The sequence below is a fragment of the Papilio machaon genome, chromosome 11 (assembly GCF_912999745.1).
Source record: "Papilio machaon chromosome 11, ilPapMach1.1, whole genome shotgun sequence".
NCBI lineage: Eukaryota > Metazoa > Arthropoda > Insecta > Lepidoptera > Papilionidae > Papilio > Papilio machaon.
This window is the reverse complement of record NC_059996.1, coordinates 3,556,688-3,568,975: the sequence shown is the minus strand read 5'-3', so window position 1 is coordinate 3,568,975 and position 12,288 is coordinate 3,556,688. Positions and strand designations below refer to the sequence as shown.

At 34.2% G+C, this 12,288-nt stretch overlaps 1 protein-coding gene across 2 annotated transcripts in view; it reads right to left on the bottom strand.

Moving 5' to 3' along the window:
- The window catches only part of LOC106714168 (proto-oncogene tyrosine-protein kinase ROS), a 32,987-nt gene extending 20,699 nt beyond the window's left edge, over positions 1–12,288 (bottom strand). For both annotated transcript variants that reach the window (XM_014507136.2, XM_045679946.1), the window contains exons 1-2: positions 11,903–12,288; positions 8,631–8,690 (exon numbers count right to left, since the gene is read on the bottom strand). In XM_014507136.2, the coding sequence (XP_014362622.2) occupies positions 8,631–8,690; positions 11,903–12,055 (213 nt within the window). In that variant the 5' untranslated portion in view covers positions 12,056–12,288. The remainder of the gene's footprint in view (positions 1–8,630; positions 8,691–11,902) is intronic.

The following is a 12,288-nucleotide window of genomic DNA, read 5'->3' as shown; positions in this document are numbered from 1 at the left end:
TACTTTGTCTCAACAGTGGACAGAAAGGAAGCGCTTGCATTCCTAGCTTTAGCAACCCACTTCGCTATGTTTGGGTGCGGACCGACGTCTGCTGCTCAATTAACATTCATTAATTATTGTGTAAGATATGTTACGAGTCTATTTTTAGAGCCAAAGCTAAATCTAGCTTTTAATAAGACAAAGGACATGTCTTGGGAGTGAGTGCCGATTATGTAATAACAGTTGTCGAATAATACACCTTCATCATAAACATGATAAAAGCGAACATTAAATGATTTAAGAAGGAAAATTAAAAAACGATTTAATTGTTACTAAACTATGAGTGCTGGAAGCTACAGGTTAGTCAATAATTCGATCAACAGATGGCGCTAATAAAATAGGCGTATGAGTAATTAAATATATGTATTAAATAGAAAATTTATAATAATAGTACATTTATACCAACGTTATTTATAAAAAGATCATTATTTAAGTATTTAAAAAGATAACTAAAAGGGTAACAACGAGAAATTTAGGCGAGAAGAAGAGTGCAAGATGTGACACGAACGGGATAACAACGAAATTAATTTTGCTCATGTAATTATTGTGTTGAAAATAGTTTAATATTAAAAACAGAATAAAGAAGATTTATAACAGATGGTAATAGTTTACATATATCCAGCTACAGCACATAGATAAACGGGAGAAATGTTCACGAATTCTCCTTTAGCCTCACATGACCGTAAAAATGTGTAAATTAAGTCTAATAAAAATCAACTCTATAAGTATGTTTTCGGTCTCGAAATACCTACATCTTTGTTTTTTTAGAGTGAGATAGATGATAATATTTTATTGGACAGGTGTTCTGCAGTGAAAAATTATGGTAACGTGAAGTGTAACACAAACTCTATGAGTTGTGTGCGTTTTTGCTTTTGCTTCTTTGGTAATGTATGTTATAATACCTTCTTAAATAGCAATTCAGTGTTCGAGGCGCATGCGCAGGCGCAGTCTGTTGCGGATGTACATATGTTCACTGCATGCAGCACCATATTTGAACCGACACACGCGTTGGCGGCGAAACTGCTTTTTTCCGGGAGGGTGCTATAGGTCAAATTCGTCTAACACTTTAATTTAGGTCAGTACTCAACAATACTGTGACAAAATATTTAGTATTATACATACATACCATATTAGAATTTGATTTTATCATTGGAGTACTTACTGTAAATATAATTTCGTAGCACAAAATTGAGTAATGTTGGTTTCGTTGCACAATAAAAAAATTGGTTGAGGTATTTTAGCTTAACCAATACCGAACAAATGGCTTTCTGAAAATATTTATCGAGTACAGCAATAATTATTTACAGGGACTAATACAATTGTAAGCTTTTATATTTATTTCAAGATAGTCATAACTCTATGGCCTTACTCTATATTTAACAAATAGAATTAAAAGATGTTACAATTATATTATTGTTAGTGATAATTTGATAGCATTGACTATTTTTGATGTGCACTCATTGAATGTTTCATCTATACCCCATATCCATATAATGAGTGTTGATTGGCTAATGAGCGGGCGGGCTCCGACGGCGCGGCGACGTAATCACTAGTGATGCAACGGAAGTGTCTTACCGGAACCAGAAACGGAAACAGATGTCAAAAATAAATTTTAGCAGAAACGGAAACGGAAACGGAAGCGGAAACAGAAGTGTATATAATAATAAAAAACATATTTACAAAATTTTTTTTTGGGTAAAAACAGTTTGTATTCGTTTTTAATTTATTAAGGCATTGGATATCGGTGTCCTTTAGCCTTCAATGTATTTTTTTTTTACTGCGCTGCAATAAATTAAAATACGCGTTTTTTTTTAATTTATTTTCAGGAAACAAAATTACACTATTTACAAATTAATGTTCGCCAAACCACTCGTGTTGACAGACGACAAATATATTTCTTTATTAATACATTCACTGCTGACCACTCGGATCCGAGTGGGCAGAGCTATTAGTAGCAGCGCCTCCCCCACGGATCCGAGCGAGGAGCCCGTTCACTTTGTAGTAGCCAGTAAGCCGCCGGCGTTTGAAGCGAGTCCATGTTGCTTTGTGTGGCCACTCTGGCAATATAGTCAACTAACGAAAAAGAGTATTAGTTTAATTCTTACAGTGTTGTAGTGATTAGTATCACGTTCGTACGGAGGCAAACATAAAAATATATTGTATCATATGAAGCTAAGGCTGAACTTTATGTTATGTATGTATATTTTTAACTATATGTATGTCCTGTATGTGTGTGTATGTGTGTGTTTGTATGCGTGTGTGTGTATGTGTGTGTGTATATGTGTGATGATGATCTCTAGCGCTCAATCGCAAAAAATGTGTTTTTTTTATTGAAATAATTATAATAACATTATTAATTTATCTACATGTTCAACATTCCCAAATACTAAATAAAAATTCATCATAAAAAGTTTTGGCTCCCAGCTGTTACATTTTTTTTATTTTGTAAACAGTGAATGTGTTAAGTATCAAATACACCAAATCTAGATTAGAAAAAGATATAATTATTAGGCGTCGGTGGCTCGTGGCACTTGACTTGCAATCTGCAGGGCCTGGGTTCGAATACCGCCATGTCCCGCAATGTGTATTTCGATTTTCGATTTACATATGTACATTTATCCGACGTTCTTACGGTGAAGGAAAACGTAGTGATGCTGCCTGCACATATCTGAGAAAAAATTCAATGATATGTGTGAAGTCAACCCGCTCTGGGCCAGCGTGGTTGACTATTGCCTAGTCACCCCTAATTTGGGGTAGGCTCCGAGCCCCTCAGTGGGGATGCATAATGAGCTGATGATAATAATGATGATGATATATTACATGGTTATCACTTATTTAAAAGTACATTTAATAACTCGTAAGTATGAAATAGTCACATTTTGCCAGTTGTCAAATTTTATATGGACAACAACTAGACAGTTTACTCCAGCAAGAGAAACTGATTGTTTCAAACAGCAGCAGAAAATATTACGAGCTTAAATTCACAAAATAGCACGTAAACAAACAAATGCGACAAGTACCGAAAGGCCGCGCACGGACTGCGCGTCTCGCGCCGCGCATTTTGATCTCTCAGCCGTCGTAAAGTTCCGTTTTATCTCCGTTATAAAAGTTGCGGAAACAGAAGCAGAAACGGATGTTGAAAAGCATGCGGAACTTCCGCACTTGCGGAAACGGAAACAGACATCCGTTGCATCACTAGTAATCACATGGCGCATACTTCAATTAGCTTTCCAATTGCTTGTTTGCGATAAAGGCGCGCGTTATCCGCTGCAAGGAGAAAGTTCTCGTGTGAAAGACCTTCTACTGACAGACCTTGATAATACTGACAAAGGATCATAGGACTTCTGTAATTGTTTGAATTCTAGGATGTAAGCTACGGTTATCAGACTGGAAATTATTATTGAAAACAAGATTTATTTGGACAATTCTTTTAGTTGATACAGACGAAAATCTATTCAATGAAGATGTTCTTATCATGCTACCCGTTTTGGAAAAGGATGGATGTTAAATAAAACCGAAACTAAATATTGCATTTTAGAATAAAAAACAAAACATGTAAATAATAACCGTCTCTCTGTGTTGGAGCATTCAGAGATGAGGTCAGAGCACAACAGGCGTTGTGCGATCCTTGACAACAATGTAAACACACAATGTGGGCTGCGACTGCGACTAACGGACAATTATCCCAAACAAGGTCTTACATTTATACGCCATTTCAACGCCGAAATGAAGTAAACAGAGCAATGATCATTTCCATACATGGCGGCCATTACGATATTTCATTTTTTCAGCTATTTTGCTAAAATTATACGACAAAATGGAATGATATTGTAAAATAAGCTGCTCTATTTTATGTCTGAAAAGTTTTTTATCGGAAATATTTTTTTATTCACGTATTTTAGCGGTAAATATGCAGTTTGTCTATGGCGAAAACATTTGTATTGGAACGAAATATAATTCTATACAGCCATTAGTTTAGTTGAAATTCTGACAGACTATATTTGAATATTCATATATTCTGTGTGCCAACGACCGTTCCCACAATTGTTCGTAACATATTCAGTTTTGTTTTGGTAGTTTTGCTCCACTGACTTCTTGAATAAATTACACTGATATCCGAATACGATAAATATGGTTTATAAAAATGTTCCCACGTGTTAGAACTGTGCTAAGAGATTTCTTCTTCTTCTGAAATAACTTATTCCAGTAAAATCTTTTCGTATTAGTATTTTTTTTCTTACTTGACTAATTGTAACTTGGCACATACTGAATAATTAAGATTCCCGTAATGTCAAACAAGTTTCAGCGTAAAAACTATATTTCGTCCTATGTCATGGGTATTTGTATTTCGTATTATTATTTAATAGATACCGATTCATTAAATTAAGTGGAATAATGTATTAGTTTCTCACATAAATTTGAAATATAATTTAAAACGGTGTAGCGGTTTACTTCCGACAAAGCAATTGTCGAGTTCCGATAGCGGGCAACGAAGCGCGGCATGCCTCTACTCTACGCGGGCCGAGTCTACCCAAACGTTATGGTGCGAGACTCGTATCATTTAATGATAGTTGTAACGCATCATATATTCGAAATATTAAAGTTTTTATTATAAAAATAATAAACATTTTGATATCCCTTATGTTAAAGGAGTATTCCAGAAAGTAGACTAAGTAATGCCAGCAAATAAGTAAGCACTAACTTATTTTAATGTTTAAAACACATCTATAAATATTAAGGTGAAGTTTAACGTAACACCCAACGACAGTGGAGATTATAAGCAATATAAAACTTCCGCTGGCCGGTCTTTGATATTAATACAAATTGAGCCTTGTAAAAATTTCGCTCCCCCATGGGTGCGCGGGCTACTTATGTCGGTTGAAGGAGACTTTAACCCTAGTGTATGTTGTACAAAACGTCGGAATAAAACGAGTGAACTCTAAAATAGACAGAGGGGGGCGGCAACTAGCAGCTTCCTTCCTGCGTCCGCCCGGCGGTGGCTCCCACGCAAACCCCGCAGCGACCTATCGAGCCCTGCGACATGCTGGATGACCATCGGGCTTCCTCGACTTAGTACACACCCCAAAACACTTCCGATCCATAGAGGTACTTCCTAACAAACTGACGATGGTAAACGGGGAACTGGAAGGAGCTGAAAATTGTTTATGGGTGAGAAGACTTCATAAACATAAAGTTAAATTAACAACCATCATTAAATATAAACCTCAAAATAAGCCAGTACGCCAGAGTACATCTGTAGGGGTAGGAAGAGATGCATGGATTGCGTAAAAGATGTCAAGATCAAAACGAAAAACAGATGGATCTGGAGGGCAAAAACCTGTTGCGTCTACGTGAACCCTACGTGAGTGGGATACGGAAAGGTAGAAGATGTAATTTCGTCTAGTACGTAATATTTGTTCAGTTTCTTTTTTGTAACGAAAATGGTAATGAAATCTATAAAATGAAAACTAAAACGTTGTTCCGGTTAGAAAAAAAGTTTAACCTAAACATTAGAGTAATACATTAACTGTTGAAGAATATGAACAGGAAACAAACGTATTTGGATAAGCAGGAACAAAGTGTCTATGGAATGAAAGCAAATGCAACCGCCGCCATTGCACCTCGTCTGAAGTGACGACTGATGAAGTAAAGAACCGCCAAATAAACTACAACGTATGTTATTTGAAGTTTGTTATTAAATACAAATTATATGTATTGTTGATACACAAGTCATCAAGGTAACCGAATCTATAGCTACAGGTTAATTGATTTTTTTGTACATTTGTGATTATCGTGTCTTTGATTTGAAGTGGCATCTGCTGATGAACAGATGCCACATCACTTCTGCTGTATAACAGAACGTTATAAAGAATAGTCTAACTATAATTTTTTAGTCCAAGTTCTACGCATGATCTGGTATTATATGTAATTGTGCTAATTTGTTTTATACCTTGGGGAGACAGCTAAAGTCGTTAAAGTGTCATTCCAGTAAATATTATTAAATATAAGAGTGGAATGTAAACAAAATTGACTATAATCAGTATCGTATGATTTACAATAGAACACAAATTGCCTGTCCAAAAGTCAAGAGAAACAAGTCAATTGAGCATCCCCACTTGCATGATGGCTGTGTCCATAATTTTGTTTTGTTTTCTGCAGCATTTGTAGAAACCCACATTATCAACATTTATATGTGTTTGCAAATGTTTTTAAGAGTTTGACAATCTTACAAACAAGTCTTAAAAATTGCGATGTTATAACTTTATTTATATAACATTGAATGATAATTTGGCGCCGTAAAATTTTATATTGTTTAGAATAGGGAAGGCGAAAAAATTATACAAATTAAACGAGATAATGAATATGGCATAAAAAAACTGATTATTTGTAATCACTTCTGTTCTTTATTATTGTATATTCAGTATAGTTAAGAATAATAAGATATTTCTAAAAATCGTTATTTGTCCATCATTTTTAATGTATGTGGTCATACGAGTGCAGTAGCATTTTTGTATGCACCCTGTTTCTCCACTTAAGGGTTTTTGCGCCTGCGCAGGACGCTGGGGCGTAAATTGGACCGCACAGATAATTTTGACATTAACCAGCAGTATCTGTCAAAGTTGGCGGGAAAGAGCCGTTTTATGTCAGTCTATGGTCATGAATGATGGATAACATGAACATTCAAGTGAAATTCTCTGTAACTCGTAAAATTCAAAAGGATAACGTTTTGTACTTTATCGCAGCTTACCACTAATAATACATGAGAATGTTGATAATTCTAAATAATGTCTTTTTTATAATTAAAAGCCAAACAAAATATAATGGACAAGCAACACTAAAAAAAGATATTTCATTATCATCTGATTTAACTTTATTAGATACCTTAAATTTTTTATTGATTCTCATAATATGTCATTTTTGATAGCGTAAGATATCACGTAGCAATCTTCCTGATTACAAGATCAAGACAAAAAAGACATGCTGTGGTTAAGATGCCATAGAAATGCTATTTCTCAGTTAATCCTTAGAAATAAATACTTTTTCGTATAATACGAGTATATAAGATTATACAAACTTAAAACCTGGACTAAGTATAATACGTCTCGCTCTGATTCAATTTCAACCAGTTTCAAACTAGAAGTAACCCAGGATGACCTATTTCTTTTTTTGTCTAGTTTGTAATATATTTTTAAAATTCGAATTATGAAAACTTTTTTAAACTGGTCAGTTACTTAGTCGGTTAATGGTAGAAGCTCTTTACTTTAAAAGTTTTAAGAATAAATTTGACTCAAAATCTCTGCGAACTCTGATTGCAATTACTCTTTCAGTAACTTTTTATTCGCATGAAACAACTATAATAGTCATCTGTAGAAATGGAAGGTTTTTATAGTCATGACAATTTGTTATGACTTTACGTACCATTTGTGCAGTTTGCCGTTATAAAGTCTTGCAACATTGTATACAAGATCGTTTCTCCTCTGTTAATCTTTGTTTTAGTGTTATTATCGATTGTTTTAATATAGTATTCATTAAGTGGTCTATATCGCGGTAACTGGGCCATAGGTTGAGTGGTGACGCTCAGTTATCACTCGGTAATTACAAACTTTGATAATTATTTTCGACTGTAGCTTCACCGGTCACACTCTGCCATCTTTTCAACAGGTCGATATCACTTAAAATTGAAGAAGAATAATATTACATATCTACAAATCAACAACGAATTATTTCACTTTATAAACGTTTGATTCAGAGTTGTTTTTTTTTTCGTATGTGCCTAATTGAAAAGAATCTAATCAACCAGTGATAGTGTGGCTTCTCAACAGTGCAAGAATTTTTCAAATCAGTTCAGTAGTTTCGAGGCCTATTTAATAATAAACAACCAATCAAGTGATTCCTTTTTATAATTTTGGAATAGCTAAGCATATCTGTACCTTTATAATACTACAAAAGCTGACGATTTTTTTGGACGATAATTCATAATTTAATGAACATACTCAATGAACTCTGTCATCCATGAAAAACATTTCCAACCTGTCTTTTGGTCAAACATATTTATTAACTTGTATACAAATATTTTTTCGACAATACAAAAGATTAACTTCCATTTCCCGTTCGAAAATCGTAAACATATTGTAGGCAATTTACAATAAAAATAAATAGTAAAAAGTACTTATCGCTTCAACAGATTTTATGACCGTGGCTTGCGTATGCGTAAACTTTTAACGCTGACAACTCTTTGATAATGGTGGGATTTTGGTCATAGTAAATTGCTTTTAATTGAATTTCATGTTCCAATAATTTCGAATACGCAGCAAATATGTTGCGGTTCTGCTAGGGATGTACGACTTTACGAGAAAGGAGACGAGGAAATTTTTTTACACTTTGAAATTTCCTCTTTGTTCTGATTCTAAAAGATTCTAACATCTTACCTTATCTACTGAACCTTCTTTATCCTACTTATGATAGGCAATACTTTCGTAAGTTGTTAGTGAAACGGATATGTTCCAGCCATAATACTATTATTACATTATTCGTTTGTTAACTTATATCATCAAAACAGTACATATGAGGTTAAATTTAAATGTACTTACTTGTTGCACACTGCAATCAGATCCGCAATTTACGTCGAAGTGGCCATCTGCGGTCCGATTCTGAAAACAACAAAAATATAATGAGTAAAGGACAGGATAAGTTTTTGTATGCTTTAATATGCGGTGGTAGTTACTTTCTAGAGGTGGGAGAGGATATTACGGTGCAATCAGCGACGCACCGTGCCCTATGACTTCCGGCGAGCGCACGCGCACTGGAGCGTGCCACCGATGTCGCAATCACGTTTACATCACAAAAAACTATGCTCTTAAACTGGAAAATGTGATTCGTTTTTCTTTTTTATTATTTTGATAAAATGATTCGGATACGATGACTAAACTCGAACGGCTAATTTGAAGACATTTTTAACACAGATTTGTTACTCTATGTTTGCGTTAACATTAATTCAATTGTCCTAGATTAACATAGTTTTAGTGACTATAATCAGTTTTCTGTCACTGCTACTTTTATTATTGTATATAGCAGCAGAAAGTAATAAGCAAGTAACTTTAAGTTTAGTAAGTACCTAATTTACTTTAATAAGATAAATTTTACCATCTGCCGTATCCAAAAATGCAGTCTAATTAAGTCTAACTAATTAACGCAGTAACTCTGCATATTGGATTTTTGTTATTTGTTCTATCACAACAAACATTGATACCTATATTGCTTCAAGTATTTGTGCTTAAAACTTTTATTTCAATTCAATTCACCATTCATACGTATACGTTTTCGATTACTTTTCGAGGTCTTTTCTAATGGATGAATCTACAAAGAAACTTAAACGAGTATTATGTTCAACTGTTAATGAGGCAGAATTCACATAATATCAGTTTCATCATGTCATGGCGGTATCTCGTTGGATATGTTTTGCGAGCGTGCGACCGGAACCCGCCAGCTCTATGGCCTCACCTCCGAAACACGATACCTGCAACCTGTGGTCACGTTTTGGGGATTTTTTTCACAGAAAAATAACAACTAACCCAACATGATTGTGATAGTACAAATATATACTATGGTATGTTTTATTCTATGTGTTTTTTTGCCACGGAATAGCAAAACGAAATTTGTGTTCATTTTTTATCTATGGTTTAACTTTATGATATTTACATTTATGAATCTACTAGCTGTCGCCGGCGACTCTGTCCTCAAGGAATTAAAAAAAACATTATAAGTAGCTTATGTGTTCTTCCAAACTATGATCTACATTTATGCCAAATTTCATCGAGATCCATTAAGCCGTTCGGGAGATACCTTCAAACAAACATCCATCCATCCAAACATTCGCATTTATAGTATTAGTAAGATTTAGTACATGAAGTTAACTTATCGCATATTTCAAAGTCAAATTCAGTTTACATAATGATTCGATTCATTTATACTAGGTTCCTAGTGTTTACTGAATTAGATATGACGATATTTCAAAGTAAAAAGTAAAGATGCGGATTAAGTGGTTGTAAGAGAGAGGGACGAAGTGGTAGAAACATTTGTTCTATATTTAGCACTGTTGTGGATTACAGCGACCGGCTAATTGCCGACAATTAGATGTGCGTTGAACTTGCGCCCGCAAACAAGACGTGCAAGCGATTGACACGCGGCCCCGCCAATACCATTCTTAATCACTTGCTTATCAATAAAACTTGTATAATTTTAAATCGTCTCAGCTTTGCTTTTGTTGATAGAAACGCACTTAAGCGTTGAATTACCTAAGTTGTCTGCGGATAGAAAAGCTTTTACATTTGTTTTCTTTATCCAGAAGAGAACTTTCCTTTTATCATTATGTTTCTATTTTGTTCTTGACATGATCTATTTTTCCGTTGTTTTTGTAACACAAATCTTTTTTGTTACATAAGTAATTATGCATTTTGAGTTCTGCATATTGTTTTGTATCTTTTATTGAAGTGCTTCTACTATCTTTCCACTTTCATCCAATTATCTTTTCTCTATATTTATAGAAGGTCTGCAATCGGATCAAATAAATAAATTATACTGACTTATTACACATATAAACATTTTTGTTGTGATTATTGATTGTTTTGTTATTGTATTCTATAACCTTGTTTATTTAATTATTGCACATTCATGTTTATTGCAATTATATCTACTGAGTGAATTTATGAAATAAATATTTAGCGGTTTAAGGCTGAACCCAATAATTGATCTTGATGCATTTGTTCTTGTCAAAATTTAATCTATTGAATCTATCGGTGATAGCAATAGAAATACACAAATCTGATATATGATTAAAAGATGTATGCCACATTTTTGTATTTCCTTTGATTGCAGTTTCTATTGACATAACTTTTTAATTAAAACTAGCAGTCGCCCGCGATTCCGTCCGCGCGATTATAAAAAAGTGTAATAATTAGCCTATATGTTCTTCCAGACTATGTTCTACATCTGTGCCAAATTTCATCAAGATCCGTTGAGTCGTTTCGGAGATAACTTCTAACAAACATACATCCATCCATCTCAACTTTCACATACATGATATTAGTATTATCAAATTTTTTGACCCAGAGAGCGAGTGAGAGAAGTTACTACATTTTGTATGAATAGTCAGTGAAAACCGACGGTCATAAGCCATAAACGTTAAAATAGTTACAAGTTGTGCTACGATTGTGGTTGTGGGTCTACTCGCTGCGGCCGAGCTCGTTTCCTACTTAAAGCATTGAATTAATTTTAATTTATCCGTTTTGTTGGTTTATCGCCGGGTTAAACTAAAATTCCTTACGTTAATTAGATTATGTTCGGAAAATTAACTTCACTTAGTAACCTTCCTTTAACCTTAATCAGTCTCTTTGAAATTGAAATATTATCTCAGATAGTTAAAGAAATTAAAAAGCAATTACAATTATTTGCATTAAATACAGTATTATTAAAATGTTACCTACATAAATAAGATATTAAAAAACAGCAAGCAAAATTTATGCGAAAATTGTTAGAATTGGTGGCTGGGGAGATTGGTCAAAAGTAAACAATCTGTCAGTTATTGCTGTATTAGATATTATTTAACAAAATAAAACGTTGCTTCAACATATTGTTTTTGATTAAGTTAACGTAGATACTAGTACAAAAGTTGTTAAGTTGAGACTAAGTTACCGGAATCGATTGCCCAAAAATAAAACAGATGACCTTTTAACAAATTTAACAAATCCTATGGTACTCCATAGTTATCAATTTAAGTAGCAATTAAGTATAATTTTGTATAAGTATAATTATGAATACAAATCGTAAGTTATGAATAGTAAAAGTATTTTATATAAATGCAAACCTGAAAGGGACATTTTTCATTGCATCGAGCAACGGCTTCCGCTCCAAATTTCTCGGTGATGGAACTATAATCGCAGGCAATTGGCCAAGCGGACAAAGCCAATCCGAGCAACGACAACACTAGCCATTTGTGCCAATTCAGCGGCGGGCTCATTGTGCCCACTGGCCGCTCGCTGTCGGGCCCACTCGCGCACCGTCACGATACAAAAATCATTCTCATATCAAACGCACAATAAAACAGCGAAATATTTAATTTACAAATTTTTGAGGTTATAATTTTTACTATTTTTCCGGACTGTAAAAAGTTTGAGCGAAGTTTACGCGCGCGTAGATCATAACGTTCGTAATTTAGGCGCGTATACGCACTTTCGTGTGCGCGCACGCATC